Source organism: Leucopleurus acutus, assembly GCF_964270905.1.
Source record: "Leucopleurus acutus genome assembly, chromosome: 7".
NCBI classification, from domain to species: domain Eukaryota; kingdom Metazoa; phylum Chordata; class Mammalia; order Artiodactyla; family Delphinidae; genus Leucopleurus; species Leucopleurus acutus.
This window is the reverse complement of record NC_139150.1, coordinates 56,929,948-56,955,478: the sequence shown is the minus strand read 5'-3', so window position 1 is coordinate 56,955,478 and position 25,531 is coordinate 56,929,948. Positions and strand designations below refer to the sequence as shown.

The 25,531-nt window shown below is 37.6% G+C and overlaps 1 protein-coding gene across 4 annotated transcripts in view; it reads right to left on the bottom strand.

Moving 5' to 3' along the window:
- The window catches only part of KDM4C (lysine demethylase 4C), a 395,353-nt gene that overhangs the window by 273,915 nt on the left and 95,907 nt on the right, over window positions 1-25,531 (bottom strand). For 3 of the 4 annotated variants that reach the window (XM_082842831.1, XM_082842830.1, XM_082842832.1), the window contains 3 exons: window positions 25,080-25,129; window positions 12,319-12,422; window positions 8,383-8,520 (listed from right to left, as the gene is read on the bottom strand). In XM_082842831.1, the coding sequence (XP_082698957.1) occupies window positions 8,383-8,520; window positions 12,319-12,422; window positions 25,080-25,129 (292 nt within the window). Of the gene's footprint in view, window positions 1-8,382; window positions 8,521-12,318; window positions 12,423-22,508; window positions 22,617-25,079; window positions 25,130-25,531 lie in introns of those variants that run through there. The other variant, XM_082842833.1, reaches the window with a different exon arrangement.

Below are 25,531 nucleotides of genomic sequence, written 5' to 3'. Positions count from 1 at the left end.
TTCAGGTAGGGTTCAAGGAAAGATTTTCATCCCAGATAGAGGGACGAGGGTGAGCCACATTCTTGCATTGTCCCCCTCCTTCCTCCTTGGAAGAAACACGTCTGCAGTAAGCACAGCTATAGTGGCAAGCTTGCTAATAAATACCCTCCCACGGAGGAGAATGAGACAGAAGGAGGGGAAGAGCATGAGACCTCATGACAGTGCTGAGATGCACCAACCCTGGGGCCACCTGGCTCCGAATCCCTCAAGCGAGGAAACCACCCCTTACTAGATAAACCATTGCTTGTCTTCTCGGTGGTAGTTGCAGAAGGAGGAAAACACAGTAAACCCTGTGTGGGAGAGAATGAGAAGCTGTGGGGAACCAGGAAATCTGTTTGTTATAAATGCTGGGGGTGCCCAGAGCCCAAATGATTCTCCCATTATCCCTCTGTTCCCTTGAGGGGCTGGCCAACCTGCTTCCCTCAAATACCGCCAAGGTGTTCTTCCCACTACTCTCCTAGAATTCTGGATCACCACTGACCAGAATACTCACTCCCAACTTCTACCGTCTTCTCCAAACGTTTATCTAGGACACAGCTTTTTACGGAATTTTTTACTGTGTTTACTGTTATAAACACTGAAAAAAAAAAAAAAACATGGAAAAGGCAAAAGAAATGGTAAACAAAAAATTCCCCAAAGCTTTAAAAAGTGCTTCAATAAAATTAGGTCCCTGAAAATCATGAAATATGTCAAGGTAGGAGCATAATAAACTTTGTTCTGATTCTCTACATACACACCTTTTTGTCCAGACTGATGCCTCAGGATCCCCCTCACTCCTCAAAATGAAGAAGGAAGTAAAGAACCTTTGTTTTTCCCCAACTTAATCAAAGAGTAGGGTGGTCAAAGCCCGAGAGGTAACGATGGGCTAAAAAAGGATTCATAAGTAGGTTGATCAACAGATCATAAGAATACAGAATAAAGTGTCCACTGGCTTTAAGAACCCAACAAAAACAAATGCCAGAGAGACTCACCACCATGTGGTGGTGATTGTCAACTACAGCTTACATGGGACAGGATCATTCTGAAGCCTCAAGTATCTTAAAAGCGATCCTACAAATCACATACTTGGCTGGCACCTGTTTAACCCACCACATCCAACGAGATGAATCCAGAAGGATATGGGGCACTAGGGGGCCAACCTTCTGCCTCTAATCTCAACCTCACCATCCTCATTTTAGGCATCATCCCAACTCCTTGGTTCAAGAAAGGGGGCTAGTAGAGGACAGAAGACATGCATTATCTCTGAGACGGCAAGAAGTAACATGTGTGAAGTGCCCTGCACAACGCCTGGCGGATTGTGAATAATGTCGGCTACTACTACTATCAAACTAGATGAAAGGAGAATGGCTTAAAGACAAATTAATTTTTCTCAGTATAGGGTACACATTATTCAAAAAGCTAGTTTACTTTTTTTTAAGGTATTGAGTTAACTAAAGCCTCAAAGACAGACATTATCTTGATTTCAGGTTAGCAACTAAACATCAGTGTCATAAACCATATACCTAGTTCCATTCAAATCCCATAATCCAGCAAATTTAACTTAGCACTGAATGAAATCAGGCTCCCTATCTCTGAGGACTCAAGCCCCAAATATCTCTCCTGCAGACACAATATATACTAATCAATTGGCTCTCCTAATATTCTACTTGAAGTCTCAGATTTTCTGAATCCCACAACTCAATACTTCATCAGAACAAAATGGGGACATAATGTGAGTATTTTCTTTCTTAATACCTCTTCTTGATACATAAATACTAACTTCCCACTTAGAGTACAAACTCCTAAAGACATGACTTTGTATGCTTCTTTTTCTCTACATGGTATTTTCTCTTCTTTCCTTTAAGCTCTGTAAAAAAGGCAGAGGAGAGTCACTCATCAGCACTGCTATGTTGTACCGCCAGGACCCAGGACATAGAGACCAAGTAGAGGTAAAAAGATAAAGTGCAGAATATAAAATCACTAAACTCCCGAAGTTCATATTTTATATGCCATACCAGACACTTAAAATCAGAATGCCAAGAACTGTTAAATGAGCAATGTGCAACACTGTCTACATTTTCTTTCCTTCACAAGCTGTAAGAATAGAGAAATGTCACTACACTGGTATTCTACAATCCAAAGCATATTAAAATGTAACCTAGAGACTCGCTGTTAAAATGATTCCTGATTACTTTAATAAAGACCGCCCAAGATTAAAGATTTTTTAGGACAACTGCTACCTGACTTAGGAAAAACCAAATTTAATTTTAGAGAAGGATTGAAATATAAAATAAAATGAACCCATATCATGGTTCTTGCATGAAAGACAATTTAATAGTTGAAATCCCTTCCAGATTAAAAGGAAATCAATTTCAACATTCTATCATCTCTTTTTAAACTTGTTCAAACGTTTGAGAATTCAAATGTCCGAATGCTTTAAAGTTAGATAGTGAAGTAATGCTCTTGGAGTTCATAAGAGAACATTCCCAGCTCTGCAGTGCAATTTTTCAACTTTCTGGCATATCATGTTAATAGATTATCACTTAAAATAAAATTAATGTAAAATATGAGATATCATTTTGGAGTCACCAACTATTACCTTTCCTTCCAAGAAGATAATGTTATTTATCATGCCACAGATAAGTCTCTCATGCGGCACACACTGTCATAAATACACTGCTTCTGATGGTGTAGGCTAGATATGACTGTCCCCCAGACAATGATTCGTTTTTACTCAAGAAAATCAGTACAGTAAATAACTTTTCTTCCCTTAGAGACAATCATAGTGCTGGAGGCTGCTGCAACACAAAAACATAATATCTTCACAAATGTCTCCAAACAGTCAAGCTGAAAATCTAAGCCAAAGTTTCATTTAACAGCCTGTCAGTTTTCTGATGTGAAGCTAATGAATGCAGTGGCAAACAAATCCATCAAACCTAACATCAAAACAACGGCACTTCATCCCACCAAACGGAAAAATGAAATACAACCTGCAGGCCAGCTCTCTGATCCTTCCTAGCTAGGAAGCAGACCTGTGAATGCCACCACAGCTGCTGCACAGAAGTTACCACGGACTCCATTTCACCACAGACAGAAAGAACGTTCCAGGAACAGAAAACATTCATCTCGAATATACAGCAATATCTTAGTTCAACTGCTATGCAATCTGGTAGATATTTTTAAATCTCTACTAGAAAAAAATATATAGTGTTTCACTCTAGATTACTCTGATATTCAAAGCTAGAAAAATGCCTAAAATAACTGGATGATATGTTCCACTCATACTATAGCTTTGCAAATGGAGGTTTATTAAAAGCCCTTCTGCTCTTTATGAAAGCTCCTTGAAGACAAAGAAAACAAGTCCTTTTGTACAATCATGTAGCACAATTCCTGTTCCAGAGAAGAAACTCACTGGGCACTCACCAAAGCTGAACTCTGCCTATAAGTAGGCATATGGGTACGTGGCCACCTGGAACATTCGTCTCAATTTTTTTCAGTGAAAAACCTTAATTCTGATAAATTAAATGGGGAGGAAATTATACAACTGCTTTCTTAGGTAGGTGGGCCCTCTTAAGGCAAGGCCCTTCTCTTCTGGAGTATCATGCAGGATTTGGCTTGCTATATTTACTAGGTCAAGGCAAAAAAGAGCTGAATGATCCTAAAGAGAAGAGAGGGAAAGATAGAAACAAGAGGAACGGCAAGGCCAAGGGCATTAGCAGGAATTTTTAGAAACAAGGATAGTCAAATTAAGTTGCTATCATGGCTCATTTCTACCTATGCCTGTTTTCTAAAGACCTTCTCCACAATCTAGGCACAAAAAAAGCCTTATGTGAGAGGTGAGGCAGTTTGGGTAGATATTATAATAAAGAGCCGTCCGGACTAAGTGCTAGAATATAGGGAACATACCGACAGGCAGTAGAATATCCACATAATAATTATTGTTGTTATTATTATTATTATTTAGTTGAGAATATCAAAGGTTCAGGAATTTGCTGAAATTTGGAAGACGAGTATTTGGGATCACCACAAATAACGGCATGGAAGTTCTAGTCAATGTTAGCTATACTTTAAACAAAGGGAAGGTTTCATGAACCAATACCACATACCAAAAGGTCAGTAATACATTCAAAGGAAATCCATAGAAACCCCATCTCCTGTCCTGCTCCAGAGATGCCACCAGAGGTCAAGTAGCCAACAACAAACGAAGCAGTCCTGGATCCCTTGCAGTGCCAACTCTACCCTCACTTCTGGCTCCCATCAAACAGGTCAGCCTCCAAGTGATGAATTCACAGATACATACATGGTGCCTGGTATAAAGCAGACAAGCATTACCTGAAAAAACAGAGCTCTGTCCCCATCTACATTAAGCCACCTGAATGGCTTAAAAGGTTCCTATTAACCAAAGCCTGCTGGCTGTTAAACAAAGACCACCAATAATATCAGTGAACCTGGGTTTATCTTTCGAAAATTATTTTTTAAATTAAAAAATAACCTCTGGGGGACTTCCCTGGTGGTCCAGTAGTTAAGAATCCACCTTCCAATTCAGGGGACGCAGGTTCGATCCCTGGTCAGGGAACTAAGATCCCACATGCCATGGGACAACTAAGCCCACATGCCACAACTACTGAGCCCGCATGCCACAACTACAGAGCCCACACGCTCGCAAGCCCGCACACCACAACTAAAGAGAAGCCCGCGTGCTGCAACGAAAGATCCCACATGCCGCAACGAGGATCCCGTGTGCCACAACTAAGACCCGATGCAGCCAAATAAATTAAATAAATTAATTTAAAAAAATAACCTCTCGTTAACAGCTCTTGTCTATGTTATGAAATCAGAAATATTGGTTTGTAATATATGAAATATTATCAGTAGAGATCCTTCACTCTGCACCACGTTAATTAATTAATGCCACACCACAGATACTTTATCAGATGATTTTATATACTCAAATCAACATGTGACAGGTAAAGCAGATGTCATTCCCCAGTGCTTCAACTATAAAAAGTATGCCATTATTTTTTAAATTATCCCCCCTAAATGCATAACTCATTATCACTTGTGAAAAATTACTGTTTTTTAAATAGTTATCATTTAGAATGAATTGAAGAAGACAAAGAATTAAGACTAACCAATTTGGCCATCATCAAAGTTAAAAGTCTTTAAGTACAATTCATAATTAATTCACTATACATTACATTTGTCCCCAGCAAAACACAAAAACTAACTGCCCAATTTACAAATTTTCCTAAGATTAAAAATTACACATGTTCACACACACACGTAAATACACACACACACAATACAGTAAATTCATAAGGTTGCCTAAAGAAACAGACTTGAAAATCAATAAAAATATGTGTCAAATAGCTGATAAAAGACAATAAAATCTTCCCTCAAAATGCCATCACAGCACATTATAATGTAAGCAAACTTAATTTAGAATAGCCAAGAAAAACATTAATACTGAGGAATAAATTTAAGAAAGCCTAAGGATGTTTTACTGAAACATTCAAAATTGTATCCAAGATTAGTTTCCTATTTTTATGCAGAATAACCAAAATTCATTACACGAATCAAAGTAGATCCTTTTTTTTTAATTTATTTTTGGCTCTGTTGGGTTTTCGTTGCTGTGCGCAGGCTTTCTCTAGTTGCGGTGAGCGGGGACTACTCTTCCTTGCAATGCATGGGCTTCTCATTGCAGTGGCTTCTCTTGTTGCAGAGCATGGGCTCTAGGCGTGTGGGCTTCAGTAGTTGTGGCATGTGGGCTCAGTAGTTGTGGCTTGCGGGCTCTAGAGTGCAGGCTCAGTAGTTGTGGTACACGGGCTTAGTTGCTCCGTGGCATGTGGGATCTTCCCGGACCAGGGCTCGAACCCGTGTCCCCTGCATTGGCAGGCAGATTCTTAACCACTGCGCCACCAGGGAAGTCCCAAAGTAGAGTCTTAATACGTCACCATGTCAGTTACCAGTTGAAGCTCTCTGTGGTAGGTAGAATGCTGACACCCACACCCCCCACCCCTACTCGGTTCCACCCCTAACAGCAAAGATATCCATGTCCTAGTTCCTGCAATCTGTGAATATGTTATTTTTTATGACAAAAAGGATTTTGTGGATTGCTTGCTCTGAAATGTAGGGGACCAAAGCAAGGACCTGAGAGAGGCCTCTAGGAGCAAAGACCTGGTTGACAGGCAGCAAGGAAACAGGAACTCAGTCCTACAACTGCCAGGAACTGAATTCTGCCAACAAACTCACTGAGCAAGGAAGTGGATTCTTCGTCAGAATCTCCAGTAAGGAATGCAGCCCTGCAAGCACCTTGACTTTTGCTGATTAGACCAATGTCAAATGTATAACCTACAGGACTAGGAAACAGTACAAGAGTATTGTTTGAAACCACTAATTTTATGGTAATTTGCTACAGCTGCAATAGAAAACTAATACATTCTCAGAATAGCACCACCTCACCAAAAGTAAGGAAAGAGTGGAGACAACACCTAGAAACATCTCAAACACATGTAATTACAATTTTAAATTAACCGGCCCAAACTGCATTATAGCCATTGAATATTTTGTACCCAGTAAAAAAAAAAAAACCAGAACCAAGACAGTCATATCCCCTGACTAAATTGAATGATATAAATCAACACAGCATGAGTGGATACCCACATACCTAAGTTTTTTTCCTCCCAACAAATCTATGAGGTAGAGAGGGATTTTTAATCTATAGGAAGAAACGAAAAGAAGAAATGCCTTTCCTGATGTTCTCTGGCTAGCAAGAAGACGAGCTGGGCCTCAAATCCCTGCCTCTTCCACTACGGGGCTCTGCTTCCTAACAGCCCCACAGGTCTGGGCTCCATCAGCTGAGAGAGACCTCAGAGAGGACCACTCCTGACCTCTCTTACTTGGTCACACTCCACTCCCACTCTGACCACCCGGAAAGGTGGAAATGCACTCAGGACATTTTAGTCTTGGGAAGAAGCCAATACTCAGAATTAGAACTGAAAGTTGTAGTAAACAAGAACCAACTAATTTTTCTGGTGACTGACAGCTGGGATAGCTGACTTATTATGTCAATGATTAAAGATGCAAACCATAAAATAACATACCTTGTTATAACCTCAGGGCTATGACACTGTTTTGATGCAGATACAAGCATTACTTTTCTGCAAAAGCATGGCAGTAGCTGACCAAGGTATGTACACCGGGCTTTCTGTTTTTTTATTAGTTTTACTGTATTATGAAGGATGCGTAAGGGAAAGAAGTAGTTCAGTTCTGCTCCTTTCTAAATTACCCCTCATAAATAAAAATTACTTAGAACAGAGAAAGTCTTCTAATAGCAGGAGATTTCTTTTATGTCACGAATTCATTTGAATGCTTTCTGAGTTGCTATACTTTTATTTTAATATATTATACAATTTTCTAAATACCTGTGTAAAATAAACCTAGAGTTGTCTTCCCTGAATACATTTCTATCCAAGTTCACTCAATGGTTCCACATGAAAGTTTTATCAATGTAGAATGAATAATATTTGCCTGGACCATGCAGTGGCCAAGATAAGGCTATACAGGCTGTATGTGCCATTTTTCCACCAAATATATGTCAATTTTACATACTCTGTAGTAAAACACACAGTTTCATTAAGAAACTGCCCTCTGCCAGCCTGTACATCTGCCTTAAAATCCACAGGAAAGGAAGCAATCTAATAGGAGCTACCATCACTTTGAAGATGTCCTCTATTTAACGCTGCAGGGGGGCAATTAATGAAATTTAACACAAGTTGCTTGTGAATGAAAATACACAGTTTGTGAACTAAATTAAATATACTGAGCAGGAGATGCAAATTTTTATACCAAATTTAACATTAAGATATATTACTTGTTAAAATACATTCTATACTATTACTTTCAAAAAATTCATTTCTACACTAAAGGCAGTTTGAATTATTTCTTCTTACCATCCTCCCTTCACCTCTTGTTAACAATTTTACCACTTTCCTCCGTAAATAGTTGTTTTCTAAGCCATGGACTGAACTCTAACATGGAAGGAGCCACATCTACCTAATATGGAGTCACAGGGAGCCACCAGAAAATCTCACGAAAAGACTGGTGGCCTTAAGAAAGAAAGCACTGGTTGCATAAAATTACCTCTCAAAGTAAATTGCTCCACATTAATCTCAAAACAGGAAAACACTGCTACAAATATTAATATAGCCTATGTAAAATAAATATATCTGTCTGGAATAAATTACTATGGTGACAAGCACACAACATCATTGAGGAAAAAAATAAATGCTGCATGTGCTCTTAGCTTTCCCACTATAATAATCAGAATACACATTTAATTTAAGCGTTTGGGGCATAACTTACCAATTTAGCAACCTTCCCATAGTCAATCCATCTGACAGTAGCAAAATTTGTAGATTCTGCACAGTTGAAACCATGATTAAAACCAGCATGGTAGCCATATGGGAAAGTGATCATAAATTCGCCAGCCTCCTGGGTGATCTGCAGGGTAGAAAACATATAATATTTCCCAATTATAAGACTTCCCAAATTGCAAATACAGTTAAAATGTATTTCCTATTTAAAAAAAAGAAAAAATATGATGTCCGAGCTATAAAAGAAGTCCCCCCAGATCCTTTACTTAATCCTTTAATAGTTTTTCAGGAGACTTTTAAAAGAATTTTCTAAACAGGGTGTGTGACCTTCTGGCAATGTAGTTCAATCATTCAGTCCATGATCAAAGAAATTATATTCTATTTGAAGATGTCTTTGTTTTATGTTATTCAAATAAATTTGTTCTTATTAGCATTCAATATGTATATTTTAATACTTTAAAAATTCACATTACTGGAATTATATAACAGGACTATCATAACTGACATTTTTCAAGTTAGAGCTATAAAAACTTTGATAACACACGCTGAATATTATGAATTCTTGTTGCTAAAGAGTTGATAGTATTCACCAAATTATCCTTTCATAATACTTACAAAACATTCAATTGACTTCATTCCATTTAATAGTAAAATTTCTACCAAATAGTTATTCAAATATATGTATAATATATAAGTATATATGAGTGGGTGAGTGCATTTTCAAATATAATTAAACTAGCTTGGTTAAATAAGCCAGCCGCCCAAAAGCAAAGATGAAAAATGTATTCAGTCCATTCCTAATTTTCAGATTACAGAAATTTGGTTTTTTTATAATCACCAAAGCATACAAAACACACCATGAGCTATAGAAATACAGTGAAGCTAAATTTTTCAGTGTTTTTTTTTTAACTTGTCTACTCAATGCTAGACTATCAAATATATAACTCACTGATTCATTCAGTTACCTTGGTTCATTTCAGTCCTAAAATGTTGATAAATGAATATGTGAGTATGCACTTGTGTGGAAACATACAGGAGATACACTGTATAAATACAGGTGCACACACTGCAATTCAGTTACCATTTTAGGAATGCTAAAATGTTTCTTTCTCAACAATTCTGAAATTTAGCTCATCACCCCCTCCCCTGTGACACCCCAGCAGGTGTTCTATTGCAATGAGTGGCAACCCAGCTGCCACCTGGCAGGAAGAGAATGGCTTATCAGTGTTCAACATGGTTCCAGTTCCATCATTCCGAGCCACGTTGAGAACAAAGCCTGATTCTCTCCTTTCCTGGTCTCACTGAATCTCATTAATTATAATTGTGCTTGGAAACTAGGCACTTCCTTGTACCATGTGATAAAACAAAACTCACTCTGCTCAACTGTTTCTAGCCCTATAAGGTGGAGGAAGAGGGTAAGTCTGTTGTCAGTGGGATAAGGAAAGTAGCTTCACTGCTCCACTGAATTCCACCTACAATCCTTCTCTACTCTCCCTAGAAAACCCTGTTCTTGCCATGTTGAAAAGTACCTGTTCCCATTAAATTGGACCCTAAATGTTATGCCTCTATATAATTTCTAGAAACAGGTCAATCCCAGTTAGCCAAAATATAAGGCAAATTTACTGCCTCTATGTAACAAACTGATATTTAAAAAAAAAAAAAAAGATATAGGGGTAGACAAGAACAAGTCCCTTTTATTTTAAGACTAACCAAGCATTATAATTCCATACGGCAAAAAATGTCAGAAAGGGTAGTGTACGTAATCAAAAAGCAGAAATTAGCTATTTGTTAAACATACTTTTTCATATATATGTATGAATATGTACAAATTCACTGAAAGAAGAAGAAAAAAATGTTAGTCCAACTGCAAAATGATTGCCTAAAGAGAGAAGGTTAAACTGAGGAGGAAGATTGTGTTACTATTATATATAACCTGTACTATGCAAAGCCCCTCATATAGATCATCACTTTTCACCCTCATAGTAGCCCTATTAAGTGGTACTATTATTATCCCCATTTTCCAGATGAAGAGACTGAGGCTCAGAAAAATTATGTAGTTTACCCAAGTGACGGAATCAGAAATGAACTTGGGAAGTATAATTCTGAAGTCTGTGCTACTCTGTCCCAGGTTACATTATCATCATCAGAGAATAAGCTCCTTGAGGAGCACACAATCATCACACACCCTTCATCAAGGTGTAAGGGGAAATGGCAGTATTTCATATGAAAAACTGCAACTGCCAATCAGCCCTCTAAATTGCTGGTGTCTCACCATCTGTGGACGAGCACTCACCCTTCCACTTCCCACAAAAGCCACGAAATGTCCCATCCTCAAAAGACCAGATAAGAGCCTGGTGCATCTAGTGATCTGCCAAATAGCACATGAAGAGCCTCCCAGAAAGGAGTGTGAGGCACCTGCCTCCTTCTCCCCAAATTTGAGAAAGAAGCTACAAACTCCAAAGGCCTCCATCCTGGGCAAATGAGCCAATCCCGCAGTCCTGCTACTTCACACAACCCCTCTCCAAAGAACAGCTTGATCAATTCCTATCACCAGCCCAAAACCCGCAGAGGTTTTTCTGTCTTGGAGGACTCCAGTCTTCTCCTTCTCCTCTGCCTTCTAATATTTCAACTTAAATAAAAGTGCTTAATCAGGCTTATGCCAACCACCTGAAAGAACGTGCACTGACGATATGTCTGAGACTGGAAAGCCTGATGCCCAGAGGCATCTTCAAGTAAGACAAGGCCCCCCAGAAGGAATGGCCCCTCTGGGGGGGCACAGCCTCTGACCTCTGTACCTGCAGTAGTGCTGCAGCCCACCCACACTTGTGGACCTTCTCCATAGTGCACATCTTCAAGGCACACTTTTTGTCATGGGTAAAAGTATGTGACTAAACCAGTGTTGAGAGCATCCTCATCACATAAGACAAGTATGTCTCATGCATGACTACTGAACAGCCTGTTTGTGAGAGAGTGGGACCACCTCAAGTTGGAGAATGTTTCTTGGTCCTTGCAAAAATTCTACTTTGAACAAAGCCTGGGCTGGGGGTGGTGGGGGAGGGAGGTGGAAGACAGGACTTTAAGGGCCTGAGATTAAGAAGAGGGAAAGATTTAGTCACAAGTGAAAAGCTTCTAAGGTGGAAAACAGCAAGCATTATGGGAAGACAGGCAAATAAAAAATGAAAAAGGGAGTGGAACTATTTTTTAATGTTTCTGAAGTAGCTAAGGTCTTAATCCTCCTCCAACTGAGAGAGACCTTTTATTTATCTGGTCAAAAGCTTTTTTCATTTCAGCTTCTTCACATAAAAATGCTCATGCTCTGTAATAATTCTGACCCAATTACTACCCACAGACACAAAGAAAGAGGGATCTAGCATGTACAGAGTCTTACAGAACTTAATCTTCAGAAATACCCCAAGAAGCAATATCTGATTATTAAATCATCAGGCAATTTTATCCATAATGAAATCTCACTTGTATTATGTCTGAATGTGTTTAGAAATAACATACTGGCACCATAATCACTGATTCTAACCAACCAAACTGCTAATGAAAATTGCTCTGATTTCTTTAAAAAAAAGAAAAATAGATCACATACACATAAATTTTGTTGCTCATATAAGAGACTTCAATGGAGGAGAGCTATATATCTTATTCTCTCAAATGTGCTACATTTTACTTTCAGTATTGTTGTAAGTGAGCTAGAACTGCATGAAATCTCTAGTAAATGCATCTTGAAATAAAAGAAACTTCAAATTAATATTTAGGTAAATAACTGTTACCTAAATAAAACATGAATCTGAATTTTTCTCCCCACATCCTAAAAATCCTACCTGAAGTCAAAGATATATTAGTTTATGTTAAATTTGTCTTAAATACGAATACTATACACATTAAATGAATTTGTTAAAGAGTAACACTAATATACCTTGTCAAAGGGAATACCATATTTCTTCAATACTGAGGGAGATATCAGTGTCATCTTGTGGCGAAGAAATGCATCACACCCTTGAGAACTGCTTGGGAAAAAACCTAAATGGAAACAGTAATTATAAGCAGTAATGCGTCAATTAAGATAAAATTTCAAATCTTTTTTTAAGCTTATGTTCTAGTACTCTTATAGAATGACAGCTTTACGTAAATATAGACCAAGTCCACCATCAAAAACCCTGGTACTAAAAACCAGAGTCAGAATTATTAAAAATTAAACAATACATATTTATATTACCAAGGGTTGACCTTTTTTACAAAAAAAAAGATCTGCCAAGAGTTGTTTGCATGATATTAAATGACTAAACCTACAAATTCCAATTTGTAACAGATCTGAACTCAATCTACCTATTAACTGATAAATGGACAAAATATTAAGGGAAGGTAGAAGAGGAAAATCTGCATTTTAACAGGGGAATCTCTCATTTTAGACTCCTAGAAGCACTTGTCCCAATGCCTGGCATACAGCAGACACAGCAGTTTCCCACCCTTGTTTCTTTCTGATCGATTTTAAATAGTTTAACTGCTTCTAGTTTCCTGAAGTAACTCCCAACCAGGGCCAGTCAAAAGCTTGGAAACCTATCTCACCAGCCTGTATGGGAACAGTACATACTGTTTTGAGGACTCCTTTAAATGAAGAAGCTAAACATGCAGAAACCCTTTCATTCAACAGTACATTATGCACTGAAACACAGTTGTTTCTCTCCATCTCTGCCTTCAATCCTGCAGTCTGTCTGAGGCAGACTCTCATTAACTCAGTTATGTAAGCTAGAGGAAAATGAATGTGCCTGATACCCTGTTCTTTACCTTCCTCACTCAGAGGGAAAAACCACCACACTGAGAACGGGAAAGCAAGAAGAGAAAGACAAGAGAAACATGGAAGAGACAGAGGAGAATCAGAGAGAGGACCCAGAAGGAACACAGAACTCACCAGGAAAGCATGTGTGATGTAGCTGGGTAAAGTGGGAAGAAGCACAGATGCTGTTTAACTCCTCCACTACCAAAATGAAGGCCACTGGAGATGCTACTTACCTAACTCTGTGGCTCACTACGTATAAACAGCTCAAGAATATGACCAGTCTGATGAAAGAATTACCAGCACTCATTACCTAATCATGAGCCATTTTAACCTCATAGAATAGCAAGGTTTTACAGGAATAGTTTTAAAGTAAACAAGCCTTTATTGATGCCACCACGGAGTATGTGAGGCCACAGATCATCAGAAGGAAACAAATGAAACATCTAAAAAAAAGCCATTAGGGTATAAAGAACCACCTGCAAAGAGCAGTATATTCTGCTTAAGCAGCTACACCTGGATTTTTAAGATGAACAGACAGAAATATTTAAAAAGTACAACCAACAGAAACATCAGAAATACTATCATTCGCTACAATACCAATGGGAATAAAAGGAATAATTGTGCCCTATCTGGTCATTTAATGCAGCCCTCCGTTTATGGTTAATATTCATAATACATAAATAGAAAAAAACCTTTGAAAGAATGCAGACCTTAGTGAATGGTGAGAAAGTACCATATAATGCAACAGCCGTATCTATACAATAAGATGTCCTGAGCCTACACCACAGAGAGTAAAGCACAGCAGGGCAGTCCCCAAACACATAACCCACGGAAAAGTTTCAGCAATACAATTTAAATAGATCTATCAAACTTTTCAAATCTGTAACTCTGTGCAGCACTGCATGAATTAAGTTTTAAATTAAAATCAATGAAGAAAGAGGAGTCTACTTAATTTTCTTTTGATATGGATTTGTAATCAGGACCTGAACAATGTGATGACTGGTCGTTAGTTAAACTGGAAAACCACTGAAGGAAGGCAATTTGCCATATGTTAAGAACTTCATATTGGTTCAGAATTTATATTTTCAATAGGTTATCAGAATTATATTTCACATCGCCCTGGAAAACACCTCATAAACCACAAATTATGACATAATGTATGTGTCTCAAAATGAATTTTACCTTAAAATACCTGCAGAAGTACATGGTTCACACTCACCCTCACTCCACCATTTCTTAAAAATATTTTATTCAATATATAAAGAAGCCAATATAACCAGAATACTATTTGATACAAAATGATAATATCTTTTAAAACTCAGAACTATGCTGGCTAAAGGAATGTTAGCAGCTTTCATAACAAGTGAAAAAAACAAGTTTGGAATCACATGTATGAAGTATAACAAAAATAGATCAGATAGAAAAGATAAAATTTAATTAAAAATTCAATTTAAGACAATGAGTTTTTTGAAAGTCACCAAATAAAGAGAAAACAAGGTATGTGTTAAAATTTTTGCAAGTTAAGTTCTTTAAAATATGCCTTTCAGAACCTTTTTTTTTCTATTCTAATATTTACTTTCTTAATGTGCTTTTTTTCTAAGTTTTCAATTTGGAAAGAATTTATTTGGAAGAAGTCCGCTCTTAAACTTACCATATTTGAATGTTACTACTGCAACATTCTGTAAGACTTTCCAATTTACCAGTCACATAATTGGAGAATCCACTCTTTCATAATCTTGAAAACCAGGAAGTTCCAATAAAGAAACAGTTCTACACTGACCCCTCAAGTATCTAGTAGTGGACATAGCAGGTAGCAACTCACTACCCCACCTCACATACCCCATGGCCATCAGGTAACATGCCAGGTGTAGAAGAACACACAGAATAAACCTGGCACATCTTTCTGAGCATCTACTTATGTCATGCTAAATTACGTGGTTTATATTTGCATACAAACAAACGTATTAAGGGAGCAAGATGCAAAATCTGCATGAGTGTTGTGGAGTGGTAGGGTTTCACTCTCCTCCCTTGTAGGGATATTTTGGTGGAAGCATTTGAGAGGCAGCCTACTGTGAGGTGCAAACTATGTTATGGGATTTTGTGTAAATCTTGTCCAATCTCCTCTTACAGACACCTAACACACACGCTTACTTGAACACCAAATTTCCTCTCTCATTTACTGCTCACAACATACACCTTCTCATTGCTATTAAATAGCAGACCTAAGTTTTAGATGAAAAAACGTAACTGTTTGAACTATTTGAAGTCACCCTCATCTTGTCCACATGGCTAGCAAAATAAAAGAGAATAACAGTTAAGAATCCCTACAGAGACATGGATTCCTAGCACAAGTCCAACAACTCATATAGCCTTGTCTGGTCCCATAATCTCTCAGCTCCTCAATTTCCCCATTCATATAATCAGGATGCTAGTATTACCTTCCTCAGTAGGGTCTTTTTTTTTTCCCAGCATCAAGATACAATTGACATATAACATCATATAAGATATACAGTATAATGATTTGATATATGTATATATTGTGAAATGATTACCACGTTAAGTTTAATTCACATTCATCACCTAAAAATAGTTATAGTTTTTTGTGTGATGAGTAGCTTTAAGATCTACTCTTTTGGCAACTTTCAATACAGTATTGTTCATTATAGTCACCATAGGGTACAGTACATCCCCCAGAACTTACTAATCTTATAACTGGAAGTTTGTACCTTTAGACCCCCTTCACCCATTTTCCCCACCCCCTGCCTCTGGCAACCACCAAACTGTTCTCTGTACCTATAAGTTTGGTGTTTTAGATTCCACACATAAGTAACATCATACGGTATTTGTCTTTCTGTATCTGACTATTTAACTTAGCATAAGGACCCCAAGATTCATCCATGTTGAAAGAAATGGCAGGATTTCCTTCTTCCTTATGCCTGAATAATAGTATATTGTGTATATATATATATATATATATATATATATATATGTATAACACTTTGCTTTATTCATTCACCTGTTGATGGACACTTAGGTTGTTTCCATGTCTTAGCTACTATAAATAATGCTGTAATATCAGGGGTGCAGATATATCTTTAGGACAGTGATTTCATTTCTCTCAAATATAGATCTAGAAGTAGAACTGCTGGATCATATGTCATTTCTACTTTCAATCTTTTGAGGAACCTTCATACCATTTTCCACAGTGGCTATTCCCACTGGGTGGATCCTTATGGGAATCCAGTGAGATAATGCACAAAAAACTTAGCCATTATCAAAAAGTGGAAACAACCTAATGTCCATCAACTGAAAAATAGAAGAGCAAAATATGGTGTATCCTTACAACGAACTATTAGTCAGCTATAAAAAAATATGAGGTACTGCTATAAGTTATAACATAGATATAACATAGAAGAATGCTACATAAAAGAAGGCAGACACAAAAGATCACATATTATATGATTCCATGTATATGAAATATCCATAATATGTAAATACCTAGACAGAAAGCAGGCTGCTAATTGCCAGGGGCTGGGGAGGGGTGGGAGGAAATATAGCATGACCAATTAAAAAATACAGGGTCGGGATTTCCCTGGTGGCACAGTAGTTAAGAATTCGCCTGCCAATGCAGGGCACACAGGTTCAGTCCCTGGTCCGGAAAGATCCCACATGCCTCGGAGCAAATAAGCCTGTGAGCCACAACTGCTCAGCCTGCGCTCTGGAGCCCACGAGCCACAACTACTGAAGCCTGCGTGCCTAGAGTCCATGCTCCGCAACAAGAGAAGCCACCGCAATGAGAAGCCCGCGCACCGCAAAGAAGAGTAGTCCCTGCTCACCGCGACTAGAGAAAGCCTGCGTGCAGCAACGAACACCCAACGCAGCCATAAATAAATAAATAAATAAATAAATAAATATAAAATAAAGGGTTTCCTTTTAGGGTAATAAAAATCTCTTGGAACTAGACAGAGGTGATGGTTGCACAATATGAACATACTAAAATGCCATTGTATTGTACACTTCAAAACGGTTAATGGTTTATTTTACATTTTGTGAATTTAAAAAAATAATAAAACTTAGTCTACTTGACACATAGTAACATTCAATGAATAGTGGCCATTATTATTATCCCTGTTACTCATTTCCACCATGTTGACTCTAGTTATCATGTTAGTTCAACAAATCTTCCATTTCCACCATGATAAGGAACATGTACTCCAGCAATCCCAATAGAGCCCTGAAACCCTAAAAGCATCCCACAATAACATTTGCTAAGACTGCCAAAGTCCTGCTGGGAGTTTTATAGCATGAGGATGTACAGAATCACATAAGCCCTCTCAAGAACCAGGTGCTATACACATCCAAGGATGCCCTGTATTCAACGTAAAAGTGATCAGATGTGAGAAGCACTATTCTAAGTGAAAGAAACAAGATAGAAACGTCTGCACTTTGTATAATTCCACTTTTATGGCATTCTAGAGATAGAAATCAGATTAGTGGCTGTGAGTGGTTGCCAGTGGGAAGAATTAGTTGCAAAAAGTACAAGAGAACTTTTGGGGGTACTGGAAATGTTCTATATCTTGATAGTGGTGGTAGTTATACCACTGTATATATTTGTCAAAACTCACAAAACTGTCGGGGCTTCCCTGGTGGCGCAATGGTTCAGGGTCCACCTGCCGATGCAGGGGACACGGGCTCGTGCCCCGGTCCGGGAAGATCCCACATTACGCGGAGCGGCTGGGCCCATGAGCCATGGCTGCTGAGTCTGTGCGTCCGGAACCTGTGCTCCGCAACGGGAGAGGGCACAACAGTGGGAGGCCCGCGTTCCGCAAAAAAAAAAAAAAAAAAAAAAAAAACCCTCACAAAACTGTATAGTTAAAGGGGGTGGCTTTTACTGTAAGTGTATTTTACCTCAATTAATCTGACCTAAAAAATTATTAAATGTTTTTAAATTGTTTTAGAAATAGACCAGATATACTCTAAAAATTGTGTGCTCTTTCCTTCAAATAAGAAGTTTTGCCAACTGTCAACTGGTTTACCTTTTCTAATATATTAGCTATTACTAACTAATTATTTTTAAATCCCAATCTCATATGACAAACACATGCTGCTACTATTAAACCAACAAAGTTTTAGCCTTGGAAAAAAATTTTAAAATCAAAGTTTAGTAACATTTTCTATAGATATACAAACACTACTTTGGAGAAGCTGACGTTAGTTATTAATTGCTTAGGAAAGAAAGGAAAAAGAGAGGAAAGCAGAGGGGAAAGATGGAGAAATCAGACATGTAGAGTGTATGTCCACACTAGCAATAGATTTAAGACAATTTAATTTGAATATAATTGAAATTTACCCAAGTATGCTTTGATAGAGTTTTATACAAGCGTACCTCAGAGATACTGCAAGTTCCGCCTGTTCCAGACCACCGCAATAAAACAAATATTACTGTAAAGCAAGTCACAAGAATTTTTTTGGTTTCCCAGTGCATATGTAATTATGTTTATACTATACTGTAGTCTATTAAATGTGCAATAGAATTATGCCCCAAAAATGTACATACCTTAATTTTTAAATACTTTATTGCTAGAATGCTAACCATCATCTAACACTTTCGTGAGTTGTAATCTTTTCGCAACTCACCAATCACAAAACAAACATAATAATGAAAAAGTTTGAAACGTGAGAATTACCAAAATGTCACACAGAGACAAGAAGTGAGCAAATGCTGTTGGAAAAATGGAACCAATAGACCTGCTCAACACAGGGTTACCACATTCAATCTGCAAAAAAAAAAAAAGTGCATTATCTGCAACTCGAAATAAAGCGAAGCACAATAAAATGAGGTAGGCCTGTAATGGTTTTTGCAATATTCATATGACTGATACGAGGCTTAAAAAATATAGTAGCCATATAAACGAATGGTAAGGAAAAGGACATAGGAAAAGAATATGGAAGGAATGCTTCTGTGGGAAATACTTTTACAAAGATGTATTTGATTCACATATGAAATGTCTTAACATGCTTCTTAATGAAAAGAACTAATGAGTTACATTATGTGGGGAGAAACCTGGTATTTTTACCCACATTCCTAGTTAAGAGGTCAACATTAGAGGTTTAAGCTGTAGTTGACCTCTCTGTCCTTCCTACCGTTCGCTGAGCAATTAATAATTGGGTAGAAAGTTATCACATTGCAGGCCTCACTCTGCTCCACGTGTCCTGTAATCCATCAACATCTCTACTGGAGAGACAAAGCTCCATGGAGCTCTCTAGGAGGAGCGCCAGGAGAAATTCATACTGACCGTGGTATCGAGAAGGATGGTGGTTCTCCTAAACAAGTGCCTTATTTTTAACTCTTGAACACAGTGTAGTGAGTAATGGGAAAGTTTTTTCCACTTCAAACTGGTTGGCAGAACACTTAGAGTTAAAACTTCCACCTAATTTAACAGGTATATAGACCATTACACATGGTGTTTTACTGCATTCCTGAGACCACTTTGTTTCAGCTCCAGCTTTTTCCCACCTTGACAGGACATATGGACCACACACGCGTAGGTCACCCAGGACACCTCAGGCCAAGCACTTTGGCACAAACAGGTCAGTCAAGCTAAACAGGATTTTCCTGCCTCAGCTTCCCTCCTCCACACCCCCCAGAGAATCAAAGAACTCTTAATTTCCTTCCATAGTAATCTTTCCCTGCTAGCTGGCATCCCCCTCCTGAATTTTCCTCCCCATTCCCTACCTGTCACTTCTCAGAACTGTCTTTCACCACACATTCTAATTACTCTAACGTGGTGTATGTTGTGTATTACTGTCCAATGTTTAAAATCCTACTAGGAACATGGTTGGATATAAAATATTCAAAATTAAACACAGTGTGATATTTGACATCAAAATATGAGGAAGTTAAATTTAGGGATTGTTTCACCATTCTTAATGTAACAACTGATAGGAAGATGAAAATAAACATACCCTGACACACCACACATTGATCTCCATGCCTAAAGCATGAGTTAGGCATGAAGGCAGAGGATATACCGCTGGACTTTTTCATTTTTTAGGGCTTAGGGGCCCCCTAAAATTGATTATTCATAATCAAGGGTATTTTATTTATTAGCCTTTCAAAACCAAGCATCTTAATATAATATTTTCAGGCCATAACGTCAATGAATGCTTAAGGGAATTATGTATTTATCATTTTGAGAGCTGATAAAAGTATATTTCCTAATTCCAAGTCAGAGGTATGAGAACAGGTCAATTTAGAATGTTTATAAAATTAAAATGACTTGTTATTTAATGCTAATCTTCTAGTCTCTTGATAGCAGTGGTTCATAATCTCTTTTGGAGCAAACCCTCTTAATGGATTTGATGATAGCGTCCCAGAAATCCACATATATGCCCAATTTTGAATATAATTTCAGAGAGTCCACAGACTGCCTGCATCCCACGCACAGACCCTTTGTCCACCTCCTGGAATAGGGATCCCTGCAAATCAGGCTAAGACTCTGTTCCACAGGTTTAAACTCAAGACGACTAGTCATTTAAAAACATACATACACACACACACCAAAATTAACTGCTTAAAAAAACTTGAACTAAATTAATCCTTCATAACAATGCTTCATCCATTCCTTTTTACTGTCGCTTTTTTAAGAAGTCAAAACGAAAACACTTGCTACAGGTAAATATAAGCCTCCAAAAGAACCAGTGTATTCGACTCTACCATACTGTCACTTAAAACAAAATTCCTGCTGATCACTCACATTTCCAAAATCTGTTGCACAAAGTCCTAACTCACATATTCTTTTCCCAGTAACCAAAATTTTGACCAAAGTAAAGCATCTTCAATTTTTAAAAAATATTAGCACTTTATTAACAATGAGAGACCAATGGAATACAGTCACTCACAAAAAAATTTAGCTGCTCCCAATTTACTTTAATCCATATCTTCCTTAACTTAATAGAACCACAAAGATAGTCTTATTTCTAAAACAGATGAGATTTAGACATTCTTAAAACTGAAAATCTTCAAAACTGTCATTTATGATTTAATATTATATCTCTATTCTCCTTTATACTTTCCATTCAATTGTATCAAGCCAAAAATTAGAAAGAAGGCAACGGCATTACAGGCGAACATAACAAGTATAAAAATTGCAACAATTCACTTGAGATTTTTTATTACATTTATGTCTACATAATATTGGGAAAAAAACCTGTATAGATGAGAAAGCAACTGAAGGGCAAAATCAAACTCCTGGCTTTATTTAGATGCAGGCATAACGGCTTTCAGATAAAATATTTGTAGGTGCCACAGTCAATCAAGATTTCAATAGAAACCAAAGATGAAAGCATTCATGCATAAAAGGCAAGTGTGATAATTATGATGTTCAGACAAGATAATGGAAAATATCCGAGGCTGCTTTTCATTTTACGTATCAAGTGCTGCCTTGACCTAGACAACCTATAATGCTCCATCTCATTTACTGCATTATTTTATCATTTTAATTACTTAGCAGAGCTCAATTAATTTGGCTGGCATCTGGTCAGCAGATAGAAATCCTCCACTGTCCTATAGGGGCTTTTCCCTGAATCATTTCTCAAAATAATGCTGCAATAAGTTTTCAAAAAACATGCAATTGAGTTTAAAGTTCTGGTTCAACCTTCAAGTTTATTAATCTCTTACTGATTAAGCAAATGGCATCCATTTTCCTGGAATGTCATTTTCAGACAGTTAACGTCAAAGTGCTTACAGACAGTTTATAGCAAAAACTTTAGCATGGGAGCCCATACCGTAAAATTTACACTGGCTCCATTTTAAAAGTTCTCTGGCAATGAGGTGAACAGAACATGGTAGAATAATTATCACAAGGACGAGGATAGTTCACCGCATATAGATTTAGCACAAAGTTCATTGCCAGGGTATTTAAGGCTTATGGTAATCATTTTCTAAGCTGTGCTCTAATCTATTATCCAGAACCAGGATTCATCCACCTTAATATTCATGAAAATAGTCCCTAACAAAGTTCAAGATTACAATTACATTGCTATTATTACTATAATGTATTATGTTATAAAAACACTGTCTTTATAGTTATTAGCCTGCCAAAATTATAATAATGCGTATTCTTACAAACGTGATACTCTAACTCTAATTTGGAGGAAAGTAACTTTTAGATATCATTAACAATTTCTGTTCAGAACTGTCAAATCAAAGGACGGGGTTTCTCAGTGTCCCCATTTCATTATTAAATGAAAGCATACATAATGCAGGAACAAAATTCCTTTTCTACTAGAAGGCAACCCTAACATACCAATGAAACTTAGATCAGCACCTGACTGAAAAGACAATGCTCCCTGAGGATTCAATTCTGAATAAAGGCATTCTGAATGAGACATTCTGTCTTATCTTCAGTTGTCACTCAGTGGAACTCCACTTTCCCCTGGAAATAAGTCACTACCAGTCTACGTCGTCCTTGGTTAGGGTGGCTAGCAAAACAGAAAAAGAGGGTAACGGGGTGAATATGATTCTCCTCCCTTGCGGGAGCAGATGAGAACAAAGTTGCCTGGCATATCTTTAACGCAGGGAAGAAAAGTAGAAGGTGCTCTCTTAGATACAAGTGGTCACAGAGTGAAAGCAATTGATAGAGTTCCCAGAAGAATGACTCAACCTGGCCCTTAAGAAGATAGACAGGGTTGAAGGAGGTGCAACTGCATGAAGGTCGTCAAAAGGTACAAACTTCCAATTATAAGATAAATAAGTACTAGAAATGCAATACATAACATGATAAATACAATTAACACTGCTGAATGTTATATACGAAAGCTGTTAAAAGAGTAAATCCTAAGAGTTTTCATAAGGAAAAAAATTTTTTTCCATTTCTTTATTTTTGTATGTATATGAGATGATGCGTGTTCACTAAACTTATTGTGGTAATCATTTCATGATGTATTAAGTCAAATCATTATGCTGAACAGCTTAAACTTATAACGTGCTATATGTCAAATACATCTCAACAAAACTAGAAGAAGAAAAAAAGAAGATGGACAAAGCCTTAAAAAATAAAAATTCAAGTTCCAGTAAAGTATGTTTAATTTTAACAGTCTAAGAAGGCATACAATATCATGCTCATCCAGTTAGCTGGGGACATTCACCTTCATACTTCAGGCACTCTCAGGCCCAGGGGGCCAAATAAATTGAGGGGGTCAAAAAGAGATTTAACACAACCCTTTGGTGAAATGATATGGCAACATGAAAAGTACTCATAAAACACCTATAGCCCAAGATGCAGCATCAGTACTCCTTGGAATTTATCCCAAGGGTACAACTAAAGGAAGAAAAAATATTATTGGCACAGTGATGTTAAGTACACTATAAAAAAGAGAAAAAAATTTGGAAACAACCAAAATAGGTTAAGTGCAATCAGTTGACAAAAAGCTAAGCAGCGAACTAAAATAATCACGAAGATTATGCAACAGGGAAAAATATGCACACATTAATGTGAAAAAATTAATATTACTCAATGAGAGAAATACTTAAATGCCAATAACTTGAAAAGAATAAAATTAACACAGTGATATTCTACACTGCAAAAATATTGGTTTGGCCAAAAAGTTCATTAGGTCTTTTCCGTAAGATGGCTCTAGTAGCACATAGTTGTCTTTAACTTCATTCGAAACAATTTTGTTAGATTGTATTGTGACAGCTGTCATATCAGGCGTGCATTTAAAAAAAAAGCTTATCAAAACTGGTGAGTTTTTGTGTAGCTATTTTAATATTGAAGATGGAAAAAAAAAGCAAAATTTTCAGCATATTATGCTTTATTATTTCAAGAAAGCTAAAAACACAACTAAAATGCAAATAAAAGATTTGTGCAGTGTATGGAGAAGGTGCTGTGACTGACTGAACGTGTCAAAAGTGGTTTGCGAAGTTTCGTGCTGAAGATTTCTCGCTGGATGATGCTCCACGGTCAGGTAGAACAGTTGAAGTTGATAGTGATCAAATAGAAACATTAATTGAGAACAATCAACGTAATACCATGCAGGAGATAACCGACATACTCAAAATATCCAAATCATTTGCACCAGCTTGGTTATGTTCATCGCTTTGATAAGTTAAGCAAAAAAGCCTTCTTGACCGTATTTCCGCATGCAATTCTCTACTGAAACCTAATGAAAACGTTTTGTTTTTAAAACAAATTGCGACGAGTGATGAAAAGTGGATACTGTACAATAAAGTGGAATGGAAGAGATCGTGGGGCAAGCAAAATGAAACACCACCAACCACACCAAAGGCCGCTCTTCATCCAAAGAAGGTGATGTTGTGTATAAGGTAGGATTGGAAGGGAGTCCTCTATTATGAGCTTCTTCCGGAAAATCAAACAATTAATTCCAACAAGTACTGCTCCCAATTAGACCAACTGAAAGCAGCACTGGATGAAAAGCGTCCGGAATTAGTCAACAGAAAACGCATAATCTTCCATCAGGATAATGCAAGACCGCGTGTTTCTCTGATGACCAGGCAAAAACTTACAGCTTGGCTGGGAAGTTCTGATTCATCCACGGTGTTCACCCAGATGTTGCACCTTCGGATTTCCATTTATTTCAGTCTTTACAAAATTCTCTTAATGAAAAAAATTTCAATTCCTGGGAAGACTGTAAAAGGCACCTGGAACACTTCTTTGCTCAAAAAGATAAAAAGTTTTGGGAAGATGGAATTATGAAGTTGCCCCAAAAATGTCAGAAGGTAATGGAACAAAACAGTGAATATGTTGTTCAATAAAATTCTTGGTGAAAATGAAAAATGTGTCTTTTATTTTTACTTAAAAACCGAAGTAACTTTTTGGCCAACCCAATACCTCAAAAACAAAAAACCTATCTAGATGAGAAACAGAAAGCAAGTTTACCTTGAGCTAGTCTTTCCAGTCGTTTTCCATGCTCTGGGGGTATTGCATACCTAAAATTTTAAACACAAATAAAAATTTTAGATTTATGATTGTTCAGCTAGTATCCTAAGGACATCTATTCCTAAATAATGTCATGTAAAAAAAAAGTCAACCCCAGGGACTTGCCTGGTGACTCAGTGGTTAAGAATCCGCCTGCCAGTGCAGGGGACATGGGTTCAATCCCTGGTCCGGGAAGATCCCACATGCCACAGAGCAACTAAGCCCACGTGCCACAACTACTGAAGCCTGTGCGCCTAGAGCCTGTCCTCTGCAACAAGAGAAGCCACTGCAGTCAGAAGCCCGTGCACCACAACTAAAAGTAGCCCCCGCTCGCCGCAACTAGAGAAAGCCCACACGCAGCAACGAAGACCCAATGCAGCCAAAAATAAAAAATATATAAAATAAATAAATTT